The 20,282-nt window shown below is 46.9% G+C and overlaps 2 protein-coding genes across 3 annotated transcripts; both read left to right on the forward strand.

Moving 5' to 3' along the window:
* Positions 1-206: 206 nt before the first annotated feature.
* On the forward strand, positions 207-2,990 carry LOC102518644 (PRAME family member 27). Its single transcript, XM_006193769.2, has 3 exons — positions 207-496; positions 925-1,500; positions 2,498-2,990. The coding sequence occupies exons 1-3, from the start codon at positions 207-209 to the stop codon at positions 2,988-2,990; spliced, it is 1,359 nt and encodes a 452-aa protein (XP_006193831.2).
* Positions 2,991-9,939: 6,949 nt separating this feature from the next.
* LOC102518414 (PRAME family member 8) lies at positions 9,940-14,711 on the forward strand. Of its 2 annotated transcripts, none has more exons than XM_032494770.1 (4): positions 9,940-10,175; positions 11,493-11,811; positions 12,240-12,815; positions 13,804-14,711. In XM_032494770.1, exons 2-4 carry the CDS (start codon positions 11,525-11,527, stop codon positions 14,354-14,356), a joined length of 1,416 nt encoding a protein of 471 aa, XP_032350661.1. In that variant the 5' UTR covers positions 9,940-10,175; positions 11,493-11,524; the 3' UTR covers positions 14,357-14,711. The 2 variants fall into 2 exon arrangements, with proteins under 2 accessions (XP_032350661.1, XP_006193830.1); XM_006193768.2 differs by having other exon boundaries at positions 11,518-11,811.
* The last annotated feature ends 5,571 nt before the right edge of the window (positions 14,712-20,282 follow it).

The following is a 20,282-nucleotide window of genomic DNA, read 5'->3' on the forward strand; positions in this document are numbered from 1 at the left end:
GGGCAGAGCTCTGCTTTGTGCCCACCAAGCCCAGAGTGAAACGCTGGTAAACTGAGGCTCTTCTACCTTTGCCAGACTAGTGACTTTGGCCCTGAGTTGGTTCCTATGAAGGGTCGGGAGACAGATGAGGGGTGCTAATGCTTGGCCTGAGAAATATGTCTTGTTGCCTGGAAGTTTCCGCAGGGTCCCTTAGGAGTAGAGTCAGGATGAGTGTTCGGACCCCACCACGACTCCTGGAGCTGGCAGGGGCCAGCCTGCTGAGGGACAACGAGGCCTCGGCCATCGCTGCTCTGGAGTACCTGCCCGCCGAGCTCTTCCCATCTCTGTTCCTGGAGGCCTTCTTTGGGAGACACAGCGAGACCCTGAAGGCCCTGCTGCAAGCCTGGCCCTTTGTCCGCCTGCCTCTGGGGGGCCTGATGCACATGCCTCAGGAGGAGACCTTCCAGGCAGTGCTGGATGGGCTCGACGTCCTGCTGGCCCAGAAGGTTCACCCCAGGTGAGTCTGATCCCAGTAACGTGGCAGGGTTGCATGCATCCTGAGGAGACAGCTGAGATTAGGGAGAGGGAATGGTCAAGGGATGGACCAGAGGCTTCTGATGATGCCCATTAAGGTCAGAAATTTGGCCATTGCTGAGCTCAGTTTGGGAAATGCCTTCTGGATAACATGTAAGAGTGCCTAAGATGCAGGGGAGCCTGAAAGAACATGTTCCCACCTTTTTCTGGTGATACGTAAGGTGCTAGAAGTGGGGAAGGAAAATTGAGACGGAGGAAAGTGAGGGAAGAGGAGGGCAAGGCAGCAGGGGTGTCAGGAAGGTGAAGTAAATGGACAGGTGGGAATTCTGAGTGTTGCCTAAGTTCTGGGACTGTGTTTTCATTCAATGTGGATCTTAAAACATCTCAGCCAATCTGCTGTTTTCCCCGCAGGAGGTGTAAACTACAGGTGCTGGATTTACGGAACACTGGCCGGAACTTCTGGAGCATGTGGTGCGGAGCCAGGGCCCGTGTGTGCCCAAGCCCGTGCATGGTATCAGCGGCTGAGGACAGTTTAGAGACAGAGCAGCCCTTGGCTTCTTCCTTGAAGGTGTTCATAGAACTTTGCCTCAATGAAAGGACCATGGATGGATTCCTCACCTACCTCCTCAGGTGGGCAGAGGAGAGGAAAGATTCCATACACCTGTGCTGCAAAAAGCTGAAGATCGTTTCAATGCCCGTGGAAAATATTGGGAAGGTCCTGAGCATGGTGCGGCTGGACTGCATCCGGGAGGTGGACGTGTGCTGTTCCTGGCGTCTGCCCACCCTGGCCGGGTTCGCTCCTCTCCTGGGCCGGATGACTCGTGTGCAGAGTCTCCTTCTCTCCCACGTCCACGTGTCTGCCTTTGAGGAGGAGGAGCAGGAGCACATTGTCCAATTTACCTCTCAGTTCCTCAGGCTGCACCACCTCCGGGTTCTCTACATGGAATCTCCCTCTTTCCTTGAAGGCCGTCTGGACCAGATGCTCAGGTGAGGGCGGCACCACTGGCCAAGAAGCAGTGAACACAACACTAGGACCACAGATGGACTGTCTCCTTTGCTGCTCTGTCCTGAGTGTGGTATCATATGAAACTGGGGTGGAGTATATGGAAAGGAACATGTGCTTAGAAGGTGTAGATTGAGGAGGCTGGCACCTACTGAGGGAGAGTCTGTGATTTCTTCCTTAGGAAGAGGTATCTCTATTCAGATGACTTTTCAAAAAAAAATAGCTAAGAGAACATTGAAGAGGGGAAACCTCCTCAGGTTGAGCATTTGTAAAAAGAAGCTCTATGCTCACCAATTTTATGAACAGAATGAGTCTGTCTCAAATTCTTCATCTGTGAAAAGTTGTTTTGTGCTCTAGATAAAGTAATTAATCAAGGGGTAATGCATGGTTCTGGAGATGATGACGATGGAGTGGGCACCAAAAGGATTAATTAGGAGTGGTAGACAGTTTTCAGACGATGCAGATATAAATGAGCCTCCGCAAAGTGGCAACCCCAGTTTATGCGGTGGGATCTTGCCCGGGTTGGTTCTCAATTCATGTCACCCACAAGCCTCACCTGGTCCAAAGATACAGGTGCCTGGGGCCCAAGCATGAGCTGAAGGAAGGCTGAGTTGGAAGCATTTTATTTTTTTCTCCAATATTAAAATGTAATGATACCACACTTGATTGAGACAAGGTGTCAGGCTTTCCTCTGAGAATGTTCCAGACATTCCATTATCTTTGTTCATTGTCTTAAGAATGTGGAGTATGTTCTACTCCACTTTACAGATGAGGAAAGAGAGCTTTCAAGAATCCTGAAACGAACTTGAACCAGTCACACACTGGATGAAAGGACTCAGCCTGAAATGAGACTTAGCATCCTGGGTACTGACCTTCTTAAGGTGTTAGGATGACCTCGGCCTTGGACAAATCATTTGTCTGTTACCTTGAGGTCACCGGCTACTCCAGTTTCCAAAACCTAATTGCCCAGTTTTTCCCCAGGTGCCTGATGACCCCCTTGGACAACCTGGCAATAACCAACTGCCTGCTAACAGAACTGGACTTGACCTACCTGTCCAAGTGCCAGAACATCAGTCAGCTAAAGGCCCTGGATCTGAGTGGGGTCAGCCTGACCAACTTCAGTCCTGAGCTGCTCCAAGTTCTGCTGGAGAAAGTTGCAGCCACCCTGCGGGAACTGTACTTAAATAAGTGTGGGATCATGGACCCCCAACTGGAGTCCATCCTGCCCGCCCTGAGCCGCTGCTCCCAGCTCAGTTATTTCAGTGTGCTCGGGAACCCGCTTTCCATGGCCGTCATGGGGAAGCTGCTGCGACGCATAGCCGGGCTGCCCAGGTTAAGTCAAGAGCTCTACCCCGTCCCCCAGGAGAGTTACAGCTCTCACGGAGTTCTCCACCCGGGGAGACTTGTCCAGTTTCGAGCTGACCTGCTGGAGATTCTGAGAGTCCTTAGGACGTCCCCGGACCATCTGGATTAGCGCCAGCCCCTGTCCTCACTGCGGAGATAACACCTTCTATCATGCTGAACCCATCGTGTACCGCTGTAGCACGCCTGCCTAGCTGGGTGCATCTATCCAAAGCTTTTCTGGGCACTTGGAAACTGAAATCTAGGACATAGGTGCATCTTGAAGGGAGCACAGATCCATGGTTTCAGACAGCAGCTCAATATGAATGGGAATAGGGAATGTTATCCAGCTGGGATACAGGATTTCAGGGGGAAATGACTTGGGAAGTTGATGGAATTTGGAGGGACATGTGGTATACAGTCAGAAATATGAACCTAAATTTCTGGAGGGAAATGTGGGCTGGAGGTGCACATGTTGGAGTGATCCCTGTGTGTATGGTTGTAAAGAAATGATCAGAAATAAAGAGACCCTCAGTGTAAACTGACTCCTGCCCTCCATTGTGTATTCTGTTTTCTCAGTTTACACCTCAGGAATCTCCAGCTACTGATGGAAGAAAAAAAAAAGCACCAAGTTGTCCATGATTCAAAACCATACCATTCTCTCCAGTTCTTTAATGTTTCGGGGGGGGGGGGCATCTCTTGCTTCCTTACTTCTTTCTGTGGCTGTTCAGCGGGTTTATACATGCAAAGGGGGAACACACTCAGTGGCCAATGAGCCATTGGGATGAAGAGCTCTTGGCAGGACCCTCACTGATGACTCAGGCCGTGACCCTGGACATGAGCGTTCCTCATGGTTCTCCCGGTGGGTCTTTTAGCCTCAGTTTCTGGCCTTTGTGTGTGCTGGGAAAGGGCTTCATTGAATGAGGCAAGGCCTCCGGTTCTGGAAGGGGTCGTCCAAACTGCAGATAAACTGGAGATTCTGCTCCTCACCAACCCATGCCTGTCATCAATGGGTGGTGGTCCTTCTTGAGTTAATCTAGCTGTGGCCTGTAAATTCCTTTTAGCAAAATAAGAAAATACTACAGGCATGTATGTGGTTTTAGGATTTCTATACCACATTAAAAATTATGCACTTTGGAGGGGTAAGGTCATGTCAATGAGAGAAGGACATTATTCCCATTATAACTCCTGTCTGGCCCAGGTTCCTAGGAAATCACTGCCTCTGCCCTTGGTCCCAGTGCGTGTGAGATTCTGTGTGAGTTTCCCAAGAGAGTGAAGTCTCTGTTTCCCCCAGTCCCACGGAGCTCCTGCAGTTAAGCCTGGCTGGCCTTCAAAACCAGATGCTCAATTATGAATAAAGGTGCTACAAGCTTCCGTGTACACATTTTTGTGTGGACATACATTTCAACTCATGTGGGCAGATATCAATGAGTGAGGCTGCTGGAACAGATGATAAAGGCATATGTTACAATTATTTTTTTTTCCTTGACTCAGTCAGTACCCAGGGTGCCAAGTCTCCTTTTAGGCTGAGTCCAACAATGCAGACAGAATAAGCAAATTCCCTGAACTTCCTCCTTATCGCAGTCCCTGCTCTGGCAGGTGTAGTTATAGGCTTGTCTCTGGTTTTCTATACATTTATCTATGTATGTAGAAATGTGTGGTTTCATCTTCCCTTATGAAGAAGCGTCAGTGTGGTTTTGACCATCTTGCTTTTCTTCACGTAAGGGTGGGTCCTACAGGTCTGTCCTGATTCACATTAACCTGCATATAGTGTTCCACAAAATGAGTGGTCCACAGTTTAACCCTTCGCCTGTTTATTACATTTGACTGTTCCTTTTTTTTTTTCACTGTTACCAATCATAGAGTAATAAAAACTTTGCAGTCACTAACACTTCTCTTTGGTTTTGCCTTGTTCATTTCTTGTATTTAGCTCCATTTCTCCTGAATTATCCCACTTAATTTTCTTGTTAGATAATTTTCATCAGCTTATGGCAAGCTCTCCAGTATCTTCCATTTAAAGACAGAGGCAGAAGGAAAGAAAGGAAAAAACCTCACCAGGCTTCATACCATCCTCCAACGCTTGAATCAGTAGCCTGAGATGCTCTGCTTTTATTTCATCTGTACAATTTCGTTGGAATAAGAGATTCTGCAGTGAAAACAACATGGTAAACATCTGGGTCTCATGGTCCTTCAGCCTTCCTCCAGCAAGAGAGTTTCCTGTGACTCCAGAATTTTATTACAACGGTTAAAGTGAGCCGTGCATTACCAGGTGCTGGGACACAGGATGCGACATTCAAGAGCTCCGACAAGAACAGAAGCGCCTCAGAATTCCAGTTCCACCACTTACAACTGTGACCTTGAAGAAGTTACCGTCCCTCTCTGGATCTCTCTCTTTCTCTGTTGAATGGGTATCATATACTCCCTAACTCAGATAAAAGTCCTGAGCCCAGAGCCTGGTGCAGAATAAATCCTCCACAAATGGCAGCGGCTGTAGCTTGACAATCGAAGACCACAAGCGTAATCAAGAGAACAACCAAGGCCACAGTGGATGACACTGACTTGAGGCAGAGGGCACTCGGGTGCTGACCATTTCCTCTGCCAAGATGTGATGGTGTGACTGTGAAACCCAGCACCTAAGGAGCCAAGCCTAGGTACCCGCCTGGAGCTCATCCCATTGGCCTGGACAAGCCCTGCCCCTGGTGGCCAATTTGATACCAATTTGCAAGTGGCTATGACTTCAAGTTCAGGGTTTCCTTGATTAGAAATAACTTTAGGAGAAGATGTAAAGCTAATTCAAAATCAGATTTTCCCCACAGCAATTTTTTGCTTGTTTTTAGAAAACACCTGGTGGGCTGGGAGTGAACTTGGGTGTGCTGAAGCTCGAGAACTCATTCATGAATTTGAAGGCAAATCTGCAAACCCTGTGGGGCTCACTTTGAGCTCCCAGTTCTGGTCAGGCATTTTATCTTGCTGGCACCTCACTTCATGCCCACTGGCTTCCTCATCTGAGAAAGAAATTGCCTCTGAGGTCCTTGGGGACTTGGGTGACTCTGTAGAAACCCTGGTTATTCCTAAATCTGGCTTACTTTCAGGGTTTCCCCCTCTCAGGACAAGGGCTCACACAACCACTGGTGGAGGAATTGGCTGCATGAAGTTTCTGGGAACCCAGGTCCCCAGCTCCCTGTGGGACTTCCCACTCTCTGCCCAATGCAGGATTAGGAGAATTGTCTCCTTCTCTGGCTTGTATAGAACCCCAAAGTCAGGTCAAAATGTTTGGGCCTGATCTTATTCCGTAAGACGCAAACCCCACAGCACCCAGGGCCACGTGGTGGATGAATGAAAGGCTGAAGGCAGAAACCAAGGAGAGACCTGGAGGACACGGGACCCTGCTTCAAGGAAGCCGCCTCTCAGTTCATGCTGAGAGATGCTCTTTGGGGCTGTAGGCTCACTGTTGCTAGAACTTTGTTAATTTTTCTTCCCAAAGGATGTTGGAGAGTAAAATGTTCTATAAAATCTGATTTTTAAAATTCTGGCCATAAATTTTACTTTTAAAACATTGTCCCAAAATATGCCTGGGGACACATTTGAATTCTAAGAGTGACACCTTGTAGCCTCTGATATCAGAAAACTGTCCAGAAAGATCCTGAAGACATCAGAAGAGAAACTGCATGCTTTTGCCTCCTGGACCTGAGATCAAACTTGGTTAGGGGGCCTGGCTTTGAATTTGCTGGGGCCAGAACCCCTCTAGCACCCCCACAATCTTGCACCCAGGTTTAAAATATAAATTCCATGGGTCACATTTACAAATAGCTCTTGAATGAATATATATGATTTTACATGAATAGAATTATATTGCATGTGCTTGATTTTTATTTTTCACTCAGTAATGTATTCACCTCAAATCTAACATAGCCCAACAGGCTCCTTACATTTCTTTTCATGCCTGCTCCTTTCCCATTTTTCTCGTCTCAGATAGTCACAGTCAAGCCCTGGGAAGTTCCTGAAATCCTGTCTTACCCTCCTGCCTCTCCTTCACTCTCAGAGCAAGGGGCTGCCGATTCTGCCCGCAAAGCTTCCTCCACAGCCAGTCAAGTGCCAGCCAGGATCTCCGGCCAGGTGCGGCTAAGGGTCTCCCACTGGTGTCCCTCCTCCTTGTTAACTCCCCAGATCACAGTCCAACAGAAGCACAGGGGCTGGAAAATACTGCTGAAAATGTTGCTGAAAAACGTCATTGCTCACCAAGTTTGTGCCCAATAAACAGACATGTGTGATTACTGTTGTTACTAACCTCAGTTTACTGCAGCTCATTAATCAAGCTGATTCATGGTCTGAGAGTTAAAACAGCTAATGAGTACACAGCTATTTTAGTTTAAACCAATTATGTGCAAAAGCTGTTTATACTCGGGATAGAAATATAGTGAAAGGGATCTTCCAGAAAGATACCAAGATGGAGAACACCCTTCAAAAATCCCAGCCTTGGCAGCCAGTGCTACATAAGAATTCTTTGAGCATCACATTGAAGGGGGGTGGGGGAGGTGGGGAGAGAGGCGTGGAAAATTCTTAAGATATGGAAGATCTGTCTCATTTTCTTTGTGTCCTGAAATGTCAAAAGAATCTCCATATTGTGTAGCCCAGGGTGGGAGGACTCCCTGAATGTGGCAGATCCTTAAACACAAATACACCTTCTTAATTCCGTGGGGGAAGGCGTTGAAATTTGTGAACAGCTCTGAATATGAAGGGAAAACCAGAATTTTATTTCTGGCGTCATCATCACCAGAATTTGTATTGACCTTACCTAAGTTTGAGGAAAGAGTAACTATCAAAATACACTTGGAAAGGGGCCAGTGGGATTAGGGTCCACTGCCGGTGTTGCCGAAACATGGCCTCCGAACCCTGCTTACTGAATTCAGACTCGAGTGCAGAGTTTTGGATGAAGCAGAAAAGGCAGCTTTATGTCTTTGCCAGGCAAAGGAGGTCACGGTGGGCTGATGCCTCTAAGACTGTGAGATTCCTGGGGAGAGAAGGCAGAGGGGTTTACAGTCGAAGTTCAAGAGTTCAAGGGTTGGAGCTACTCATCGTAGAGTTCGCAAACAGGGTAAAAAGGTGTTGCAAAGTTGTTCTTGTTTTTGCCGATGCAGTGGTCCCCTTCCCTCTGCTGGGGACGCAGTTCACCTCCGGCTTTGACTCTGTCAATATTCCTGTACCTGGGACCAAGGATGCATAGGAAGAGGCTCCATGGGAAAATGCTTTAGAGGAAATCTGTCCAGTTTAAAGTCAGGTTGCTAAATGCTTTTAGCCTTTTAAGCAGGCCGAGGCCTGGGACCTCCTGCTGCAGGCTGAGGCCTGCGACTCTAACAAGATCCAAGGAAGGCACAAGGGGTCAAGAGGAGGGCACTGAGGTCAGGCCGGGGCACTGAGCATAATGCCTGAATGCAGCACTAGCACCACAAGGGGACTGGGTAGACCATCTGAGCCTTCCTCCTGTCCAGCCTAACCCTGATCAGCAAGAGCACGAGAAGAACCCCTCAACCGTTACACAGTTAAGCAGTTACAAGCACCATTACAGATACCAGATGGTTACTGATGACAACAGAATCCTATTCGGTTATACCAAGGCCCTTAGAATATGTCCAGGCTAACTGCCACCTGGACCACATCCTCTGTGGGAAGAACCTCAAAGAAAATGTTTACTTGTAGCAGCTGCAGGATAAGGAAAGGGTTAGGTGTGACTGATCCCCACTTATCTCCCCCTTAGCCCCCGGCTCCAAGTTCCCAAAGAGCCCACAGTGCCCACCCTCAGACTTGGATACGGCCTACTTCCCAGGACCCATCACCTTGCCCTCTGCTCCCATAATTGGATTTAGTATTTTTATGCCAGTTTGCTGTCCTGATTCCAACTTTCTGGGATGAAATGCCCTCAAAGATGACACTATCTCCTCTTAGCCACTCCAGTTTAATTTCCAAACACCACTCAGAGAAAAGTCTTTTAATCTCCCTTCCTCCCCATGAGAAAAATATATATGCTACACCATCTGCGTCATGCACTAAGTCCCTTTAGGAATGGCCGACTCCACACTGTGCAGTGCCCACTGTTACTTCTCACTGTGATTTTTACCTGACCTCCTTCAGAGAAGCCTTGACTTAAGCCTGGAGGACCAACCACATCCCCAATTGCACTTTATTTGCTCCATGAATAGGTTCATGATCGGCTATGTTTCCGACAGGACACTTAAAAATGACAACTTGAAACAGATAGGAGTTTATTTTATTTCCACTGGAAATGACACTACCATCTTTATGAAGCTGTTTCAATTCTCGGTTATTTAATAATTTTGATATGGCCAAAATTCCCCAAGAATGCTGCTTTCAGGTTGAGGTTTTGTTTTTGTTCTTGCTTTTGTCTAATGTCAGTAACTGAGCATCTAATAATCCTTTCCCTGCCTCACACCCAGAGCTGTAACTGCCCATTTTAGTAAAACTCAAGTCAAAATTTGGGGAGTGAGTCCATGAGTAAGTCCTTGACTCCACCCCTATTTCATCCTTTCTCTTTCATGAATGGACATCTGACTCAATCAATTTGTTGCAGCAAAGTGTGTTACAGCTCAGTGTTGCAGCTCAGTTGTGACAGCAACCTGGATCCGGGCAAGAGACCAAGCAGCACACGGAAGGTTGGAGAACTCAGGTTTATTACGCCAGCAGGCCCAGAGGAGTTAGCACTCCAAGCTCTGCACCCCCTCTGTAGGTTTACACAGGCTTTTATAGGCTGCCAGTCTAGACTTTGCAACATTGTATGCAAATGAGGTATAACAAAAGTTGACTATTTAGTAACAAACTTTGTAGAAATGGACCAATCAGGAGTGAGCTCCATGGAAATGAAGGTGCTACAAATGGACCAATGAGGAGTTAGCTCAGGGAACCAACAGAATGTTAGAGGTAAGTTCCACTTTCCTAGAAGCAAGCCGTTTCAGAGGCAAAAAGCAAGATAATGCCGCTGGGCCAGGGAACCGGATGGTGCTGGCAGAAGAATAGTGGCCCTGCTTGGGGGTTCTGCCGGTCTTTTTCATGGGGCTTCCCACCTCAGATTCACTTGGATATTGTCAGTGATCCAGTCAGGATCAACAGAGTGACAGTCTGGAATCCAATCAGGTATGGCTTTCTGATTGGATGTTAGAAATTGAAAAGAGGGAGGCTAGGATTAGAAAGGTCTCCAAAAGCCTCAGGCGCCAAAGAAGAGATGAAGATCTTCTGGCTCCAGAGTTACCAGCTGGACTCTGAAGGGGTCTGAGGTCTGCACTCCCCTCCAACCAAATCAGAGCTGGTAAGTTACTGACCTCAGCTAAAGACACCCTCATTTTGCCTATGGTCAGCAGGTCTAGAATGGTGGCATGTAGCTCGGGACTGAAGGGAGAAATTTTTATTATTTCTTTTCAGATGAACAGATTAAAGATTTTGGTTTCTCCCCTAAATATAGCTTTGTCTTAATTCCAGACATTCTGATGTGTGCTTTGGTCTGTATCATTTTTTAAATGTCTTAATCAAGTAGTTAAAAACATATTGTTGCTCAGTCCAAACTTGTCCTGCTCACCACACGACAGGCCGATAAATCGGGAGACGAGGTGTTGGGGGCAAGGAATAGCGACTTTATTCAGAAAGCCGGCAAACCAAGAGGATGGCAGACTAATGTCTTGGAGAACCATCCTGCTCTAGTCAGAGTACAGGCTCCTTTAATACAAAAAAAAAAAAAAAAAAAAAACAAGGGAGGGGGTGTGGTTGGTTGTTGCAAACTTCTTGCTGCAGGCATTCTTTGTTCTTGCAGCCATCCACAGGTCCACGTGGGTCAGGTCATGGCGTCCCTGTAAACTTCCAACAAAACAAAGGTTATTCTCTATTTTGCAACTTGCCATCTCCACTTAAGTGCAGAAGTGCTAGCATCCTTAAAGGTCAGAGCTCCCACAACAGGCTCTCCTGTAAATTTCAGGCTAAAAGCTACATTGTTTAATAAAAGGTGCAGAGCCAGCAAAACTAAGCCTAGAAAACGGGGCACAGTGGTCAAAACTAAAGGAGCAGATCTAATATGCAGTCAGATTTGTTCTCCTCTATTACAATATAACATTTTAGAAGTTTATTTCTAGTCCTTTAAAAACTTTACTCTGCACACAGATAGCATTCATTTTAGGGGTATCTCCTTAATCTTTGCCAGCAAGGTTTACTTTGGGAATTGAGGATGGGGGCCGTGTTGGCCAACATGACTCTCCTATTTTCGTAGTTTGGGCCCCAAGTGATGGTCTGAAAGTTTCTCCCAAAAAAGATGAGGGTCGGCTTTCAGGCTCGTGGTACAAACTTCCACATGGGCTATGAATTAAGCGAAGCAGTGGGTAGAAATGGATGGGCTGGTGGTTGCCCTTCTTCCTTCTTGGTAACTGTGAGATGCTTGTTCTGGTGCCAGAAGGCGCATGGCTATGTCTGTGTGCCCTCTGAACCCAGAGCGAAATCCAGACAAACTGAGTTTCCTTCATTCTGGTTCACCAGTGCCAGAGCAGTGACTTTGGCCCTGAGCTGAGTCCTCTAAAGGGTGGGGAGACAGATGAAGGTGTGCTCATGCTTAGCCTGAGAAAGATGCCTTGTTCCCTGACAGTTTAACAATATTGCTTTTGGAGTAGAGTCAGGATGAGTGACAGGACCCCACCCAGACTCCTAGACCTGGCAGCAATCAGCCTGCTGAGGGACGAAGCCTTGACCATCTCCACTTTGGAGTATCTGCCCACCGAGCTCTTCCCATCACTGTTCATGGGGGCCTTCTATGGCAGACGCATGGAGACCCTGAAGGCCCTGGTGCAAGCCTGGCCCTTTGTCTGCCTGCCTCTGGGGGGCCTGATGCAGAAGCCTCACCGAAGGACCTTACAAGCCGTGCTGGATGGGCTCGATGTCCTGCTTGCCCAGGAAGTTCGCCCCAGGTGAGTCTGATCCAGGTAGCTGGTAGGGTCCTGGGCGTTCCTGAGGAGACAGCTGGGGTCAGGAGAGTGGCTTGGCCGAGGGATGGACCAGAGGCTCTGATGATGCCAATGAAGAAGCTCAGATGTCTTGGCCACTGCTGAGCTCACTTTGGGAAACGTCTTCCAGAAGTGTAGGAGTGCCTAACACGCACTCACTTTCTTCTAGTGATGCTGACAGTCTTGGAAGTGGAAAACCAGAAAGGATGGTAGGGAAGAAGGAGATGGAGTCAGTGGAGGCAGAGAGGGAAGAAGAGGGCAAGGCAGCAGGGGTGTCAGGAATGGGAAGTAAAAGCCCAGGTGGGAAGTCTGAGTGTTGCCTAAATTCTGAGACTCTGGTTTTACTCAGTGGATCTTAAAAGCATCCCAGCCAATCTGCTGTTTCCCCACAGGAGGTGCAGACTGCGAGTGCTGGATTTACAGAACACTGGCCAGAACTTCTGGAGAATGTGGTCTGGAGCCAAGGCCAGAGCTGGTTCAAGCTCATCCATGGCACCAGTGACTGAGAACAGTTCAAGGACAGAGCAGCCCTTAGCTCCTTTGAAAGTGTTCATAGAACTTCACCTCAAGAAAAGGACCCTGGGTAAATTCTTCACCTACCTCATCAGGTGGGTGGAGCAGAGAAAAGGCTCCGCACACCTGTGCTACAGGAAGCTGGAGATTGTTTCAATGCCCAAGGAAAATATTAAGGAAGTCCTGAGCATGGTGCAGCTGGACTGTATCCAGGAAGTGGAGCTGAACTGCACCTGCAAGCTGTCCACCCTGGGCGTCTTTGCTCCTCTCCTGGGGGACATGATTAATGTGCAAAGACTCCGTCTCTCCCACGTCCATGCGTCTCCCTTTGCGGAGCAGGAGCAGCAGCAGCACGTTGTCCAGTTTACCTCCCAGATCCTCAGGCTGCACCATCTCCGGGACCTCTGTATGGAATCTCCCTCCTTCCTCGAAGGCCGCCTGGACCAGATGCTCAGGTGAGGGCTGGCACCACTGGCCAAGGAACAGTGAACAGAACACTAGAACCACAAATGGATTATCTTGTTTGATGCTCTATCCCAGAGTGCAGTGTTACATAACCACGAAATAAAAGTGTGGGACTCACTGGGATAGAGGCTCTGGAAAGGGACACCGTGCTAGGAAGCTGTAAATTAGGGGATATAGAAATAGTGAAGATGGGTATGTGATTTCATCTTTAGGAAGAGAGATTTGTGCTCAGATGACTTAGAAAAATAGGTGAGTAAAGAGGATATTGAAAAGGGGAAACAATCTCAGACCTGAGCATTTATAAAAAGAAGCTCTGTGCTCACCAAGTTTGTGACCACAATAAGCGTGTCTTAAAATCCCTCTCTGTAAAAGATTGTTTTGTGCTCTAGGTAAGGTAGTTAATAGATGAGAAATGCATGATTCTGGAGATGATGATAAGAGAGTTGGAGCCAAAAGGATAATAAAAAGTGGTAAATGGCTTTCAGATGCTGTAGGGATGTGAGTCCCTGCAGACTGGCAACTCCAGTTGATGTTGTGGGATCTTGCCCAGGTTGGCTCTTCATGCATGTCTCCCAAGAGCCTCACCTGGCAAGAGATACGAGTGCCTGGTCCCCAAGCAGTGGACTGAAGGAAGCCTGAGTTGAAAGCATTTTTTTTGTCTATCTCCCAATATTAAATTTGACTGATGCCCTCTCTTGACTGAGTCTCTGTATCAGGCTCTCCCTGAGCATGCTGCTTTTGCACATGCCATTATCCACATTCATCCTTGTGAAGAACTGGGATATGTTGTCCTCTGCTTGATGGATGAGGAAAGAGAGCTTTCAAGATTCTATGAACTTGACCCAGACACATGAAGAAGATGACAGGACTCAGCCTAAAATGAGACTGGGCATTCTGGGTATTGACCTTCATCAGATGGTCAGAACAACCTCGGCTTTGGGCAAATCATTTATCTCTAATTGCTTGGTTTCTCCCCAGGTGCCTGGTGACTCCCTTGGACAACCTGGCGATAACCAACTGCCTGCTTACAGAATCAGACTTGACCCACCTGTCCCAGTGCCCAAACGTCAGTCAGCTAAAGAAGCTGAATCTGAGTGGTGTCACCCTGACCAACTTCAGTCCTGAGCTCCTCCAAGTTCTGCTGGAGAAAGTTGCAACCACCCTCCAGGAACTGGACCTGGACCTGTGCAGGATCTTGGACCCACATCTGGAGGCCATCCTGCCCGCCCTGAGCCGCTGCTCCCAGCTCAGGTCTCTCAGCATATGTGGGAACTTCTTCTCCGTGGCCGTCATGGAGAAGCTACTGGGTCACACCACTGGGCTTCTCAGTTTAAGGGAAGAGCTGTACCCTGTCCCTCTGGAGAGTTACAGCTCTCAGGGCGTTCTCCTCCTGGAGAGGCTTGTCCCTCTACAGAATGAGCTGTTGGAGATTCTGAGAGACTTAGGACGTCCCAGGTCCATCTGGATTAGCCTCAGGCCCTGTCCTTACTGTGGTGATGACAAATGTGTCCACATGGAGCCCGCTCTGTAATGCTGTAGTCCTACGGCCTGGTTGCTTGCTTCTATCCAAAGCTATTCTGGGCACTTGGGTACTGAGACCTTGGACATAGTTGCGCCTTGAAGGAAGCAGAGACCCATGGTTTCAGACATCTGCTCAGTGTGAATGGGAAAAGGAAAGGTGATCCAGGAGGGGCATAGGACTACAGGGTACATGTTGACTTGGAGAGTTGATGGGACTTTTAGGGACATGTGTCTTACAGAGTCAGAAATATGAGCCAGAATTTCTGGAGGGGGATTCAGGCTTGATGCACACATATTGGAGTTATCTCTGGATGGTTGGCTGTAAAGAAATGGTCAGAAATAAAGAGACCCCCAGTGTAAATAGACTGGTGCTCTCCGTGGTATATTATCCTGTTTTCCCAGTTTACACCTTGAGAGTTTCCAGCTACCAATAGAAAAAAAAAAAAGGTTTGGATCATAGACTCATTTGCATGATTGGTAATAGCCAAGATATGGAAACAACTCTAGTGCCCATCCAAGAATGATGGAAAAAATGTGATATACATAGAAAAATGTTATTCAGCTATAAAAAAGTAGGAAATCCTGCCATTTTTGTCACGAGGGTGTTTTCGTCATGTCTTGAGGGCATTATGCTAAGGGCAATAAGTCAGAGAAAGACAAAAGTTGTACAATATCACTTACATGTGGGCTCTAAAAAAATAAAATCATAGATATAGAGAACAGATGTTGGTTGCTAGAGGCCGGGGAGGAGCATGGGGGAAATGGTGATCAAAATGTACAAACTTCTAGTTATTAAAAAAAAAAAAAGTTATGGGGATGTAATGTATTGCATGGTGACGAAAGTTAACAATACTCTATGGTGTATTGGAAAGTTACTAAGAGAGTAGATCTTAAAAGTTCTGATCCCAAGAAAAAAATGTAGCTATTTGAGATGATGGATGTTAAACATACCGTGGTACTTATTTTGCATTATATAGATATGTCAAATGATTAGGTTGTACACCTAAATGAATACAATTTGTATACAAATTACATTGCAATAAAGTGGAATAAAAGTATTCTGGGAAAAGATGCAAAAGCAAGACAGAAAAAACAAATAATAAGAACAAGGCTTTTATGATGGAAAAGACAGAAACAGATGTTTGCATTTCTGATCGATTTAGCTGGATAAACGAATGGAGGCGACGGAGAAGGAGTAGAGAGAGCGGGGCCGTGTCTCCCTGTGCTGGCCCTCACCACTCAGACCGCACCCGGCGTGCTTGGATGTTGTGCGCAGGATTCAGTAACAATATAAGGAGGAAAGCCTTGTCACCTAACTTTCTCACCAGCAGGGAAAAACCACCTGCTTTTATTTTTTCTAAACTTCCTTCCTGCATCAGCAGTTCTCAAATGTTCAGTCTCAAGACTCCTTTATTATTTTAAAAATGTATCAAAGATCCTAAAGGGCTTTAGTGTGCGGGGGTTATATTGATCGATAGTTACCAATTTCATAAAAGTGGGGAAATTTTAAAACTTCTTAATTCAATTATGCACAACACTACTGAACCCAATACATGTAAATATAAAATATTTTCCCTCAAAGTAGTTATGTTTCCCAATATTAAAAAAAAAATAGTGTGAAGTGTGTCATTTAAAAATATGACAGCTTTATTGCGACATAATTTACATAGGACACAATTCGATACATATTAGAAGGGCTTTATTATGGGAGTGGGCTTGCAGGAATTGAGGAGACAGCAAAGCCAGTTTTATAACTCGGACAGAGGTTTAGTGCTGAAGACAAGATATAATTCCAAGTCTGAGGCCAGAGGCTTGAGAACTGGGGCACCGCTGTTGTACATCCCGGAGCCTCAAGTCTCAAAAGCCAGAAGCTCCAACGTTCATTGGGAAGAAAAGAAAGAGGAAAAGAACGTTCCATCTTGCATTCAGTCCCCCAAGGAATTGGATGATGCCCACCCACACTGGTGAGGGGCAGATCTGTTCACTGTCTCCAGATTCAGATCCTAATCTTTTCCAGAAGCGCCATCCCAGAAACACCCAGAATCAATGCCACATAAAATTAACCATCACAGGGACCATAAACAGTTCTGTCTCTTTGCTAGAAACTTCTGATTTGTCGCTCTGTGCATCCATTCTCCTCCTGAGTTCTCCGGGCATCTTAACGATCGTTACCCTGAACTCCTTCTTGGGTAGATTGCCTATCTCCTCATCACTTCGTTCTTCTGGAGGGATTTTATCTTGTTCCAGGAGCATATTCCCCTGCCACCTCGTTTTGTCTAAATTTCTATTCATATTTTTATGTGTGTGGAAGGATAGTTACGTGGAAGAAGTAGGTGACGGTCTGTGTGTCCCAGCGGTGCACTCCCCCCTAGTCACCCAAGGGCTGAGGGCCAGCTGGTCCCAGGGAAGATTATGGACTGAGTTTTTGGACTTGATCCACAGGATTATTGATTGCTTGCTTCTGATGTCTGTCCCCGTGGGAAAGACTGGACAAGAGGCTTCTTGCAGGCTTCCTAGTGGTAGGAGCTGGTGCCTGCCCGCTGGTGGGTGGGGCTGGGTCCTGGCATTCTGGTGGGGCAGTGCCATGTTTGGGGGGGGTGGTGCCTCAAGGGGTTGTTGTCTCAAAAAGTCCGTAAGTAACCTATCTGCTGATTCGTGGTGGTGTGTTTCCCCCCAGGGAGCTTTTGGCCTGAGGCATCCCAGCACTTAAGCCTACAGGCTGTTGGGTGGGGCCAGGTCTTGGTGTTAATGGCCAAAGGCAAAGACAGCCTCCAGGAAAGTTCATGCTGAATGCTCTCCAAACATCCTCCACCCGCATTTATGTCCCCAGGGGGAGCCACAGCCACCCTCCTCCTCCTCCCCAGGAGATGTTCCAAAACCAGCAGGCAGGTCTGGCCCAGACTCCTGCGAAATCACTAGTTCCGCCCTTAATGCTGGTGTGCATAAGATTTTTGTGCGCTCTTTTATGAGTCAAGTCTCTGTTCCCCGAGTCCTGGGGAGCCCCTGCAGTGAAGCCCTGCTGGCCTTCAACGCCGGATTCTCTGGGAGCTCCTCTTCCCAGTGCCGGACCCCCAGGGTGGGGAGCCTGACACTGGGCTCAGAATTCTGTGGGTAAGCCTCTGCGATGTAATTATTCTCCGAGCCATGGGTTGCCCAGCTGGGGTTTGTGGGAGCCAGTTGAATCACGAGAGCACCCCTCCTGTTGTCCAGCTGTTGTTCCCTCTTTGTGTCCCCAGTTGAAGATCTTTTTGGGTAGTTTCCAGTCTTGTTTATTGATGCTGTTCAGCAGTCTGTTGTGGTTTTGTTGTGTTCATGAGAGGAGGTGAGCTCATGGCCCTACTCCTCCGCCATCTTGACCAGAACTCCTGGCTGCCTAACTCTTACCTCACATTCTCAGACTAGTCTTTTCAAGCTAGTTTGCTGAGCTGGTCCCATCTTTCTGGGGAAAAAAATCCCCAACATTCTCAATGAGGACACTGCCTTTTAATTTCTAAAATCCAATCAGAGAAAAAAGTCTCTCTCCTAACCAATGGGAAAAATAGAGCCGTATTATATTCTGTCTTAGGTCATTCACAGGGTCCCTTCAGGAATGCCCAGCTCCACACTCCCCAACCCCCTCCCTTACTTCTCATTGTGATTTTGACCCGACCAGCTTCAGAGAAGCCTTGACTGAAGCCTGGAGGACCAACAACATGCCCAGTTGCATTTCTTTCGCTTCCTGAACTAGCTCAGGACCTGCTATGTTATCTGTGTCATTTAATTGACACTTTGACATAAGGACACTTTTGTAATGTTTTCTTTGGAACAACACCATTGTTTTCAGGAAGCTGTTTTAATTCTGGGACATTCTGACAATCTTGATATAGACAAAGACCACCCCCCACCCCACCAAAATAATGCTCTTCATTTTGGTTTTGGTTTTGGTTTGGGTTTTTTCTAATCTCAGTAAGAGATAAAACTCTTCCCTGTCTCACACCCAGGGCTATAACTGCCTGTATTAGAGAAACTTCAATCAAGCTTTGTGGAGTGAATCAATGAGTAAGTCCTTGACTCCTTCCCCCTCCCTACTCTTTCCAGGACATGCGCCCTGTAGAGTCAGAAATAAGAACTTAAACTTCCTTAGGGGGCACAGGCTTGAGACACACCTGCTTGGAGTGATCCCTGCATGGGTGGTGTAAAGAAATGGCCAGAAATAAAGAGACCCTCCTTATAAACTGACTGTGGCCCTCCGTGTATTTTTCTGTTTTCTCTGTTTATACCTCAGGAATCTCCAGCTATTGATGAAAGAAAAAAAAAAGGCACTGAGTTGTTCATGCCTTGCAGCTCTGCCATTCCCTCCAGTTCTTCATTCTGTCCAGGGCATCTCTTACCTCCTTACTTATTTCTGTGGCTGTTCAATAAATTAAAGACACACCAAGGGGAACATACTCAGGGGCCAATGAGCCATTGGAGAGAAGAGCTCTTGGCAGGACCCTCAGTGCTGTCTCAGGCCATGACCCTGGACATGAGCGTTCCCTGTGGTTCTCCTGGTGGGTTCCTAATTCTCAGATCCTGGCCTTTGTGTGTGCTGGGAAAGGGTTTCGCTGCACAAGGCAAGGCCCCCAGTAATGGAAGGGGATCGTCCACCATGCAGGTAAACTGGAGACTCTGGTCCTCACCAACCCATGGCTGTCATCAGTGGAGAGTATTCCTTTTTGAATTAATCCAGTTGTGGCCAGTAAACACATACAAATTCCTTTTCAGAAGTTCAAGGGACATCATTTACTTTCCAAGACCCCTGTCACTTTTGCTGACCAGGACTTTTGGTGGTGCTCCAGGAGATAGTGTGTGTTCCAAGAGTGGAGCATGGCGATGAAAAGGCAGCACGATGGCCAGTTCAGGGACTGCCAGGCTGGCTGTGCGGCCCGGGTCTGAAGGAGGTGATGGAACGCATTCTATTGGCTCCCACCATTGAGAGGTTTCCAGGGGGAGCTACCCCTCCACCCTAGACCCCAGGTTTGACCCAACCTACAAGACACACTTCAGGTTTACCTGCATCTCGTATTTCTCTACATCCTGCCTAATTGAAGGTGAAACCTTAGGATTCATACTAAATATTATGCTAGCAAAGAAGACATGTGGGTGGCCAACAGATACATGGAAAGATGTCCAGCATCACTAAGCAGGGGATACAAATCTAAACCTGAGTAAGATAACATGTCACATCTTTTAGAATGGCTGTTATCAGAAAGATGAGAGAAACAAATGTTGGAGAAGATGTGGAGAAAAGGGAGACTTTGTGCACTGTTGTGGGGAATATAAATTGGTCTAGCCAATGTCAGTTCCTCAAAAAAAAAACTATATATATATTATATACACACACATACATATAAATGTATAAAATAAAATCACTATCTCAAAAAGATATCTGCAGCCCCAAGTTCACTGCAGCATTACTTACAGTAGCCAAGGTATGGAAACATACTAAGTTTCCATCAATGGATGATGGACGAAATGTGAATATATATATGCCATAAAAAGAAGAAAATTCTGCCATTTTCCACAACATGATTGGACCTTGAAGGGGGTGAGCTAAGTGAAATAAGTCAGAGGAAGGCAAATACTGTATGATCTGACTTATCTGTGGAATCTAAAAACCTTGAACTCATAGATACAGAGAACAGACTGGTGGTTGCCAGAGGCAGGGATGGGAGCATACAGGGAAAATCGATGAAGGTGGTCAAAAGGTGCAAACTTCCAGGTACAAAATAATAAGTCATGGAGATGCAATGTACAGAATGTGATAAAGTTAATAATACTCTGTCTTGCATTTGAAAGTGGCTAAGAGAGTAGCTCGTTAAAGTTCTCATCACACACAAAAAATTGTAACTATGTGAGGTGATGGATGTTAAGTAAATTTATTGTGGTAATTATTTTGCAGTATATACATATATTAA

This window comes from Camelus ferus, chromosome 13 (assembly GCF_009834535.1).
Source record: "Camelus ferus isolate YT-003-E chromosome 13, BCGSAC_Cfer_1.0, whole genome shotgun sequence".
Taxonomy (NCBI): domain Eukaryota; kingdom Metazoa; phylum Chordata; class Mammalia; order Artiodactyla; family Camelidae; genus Camelus; species Camelus ferus.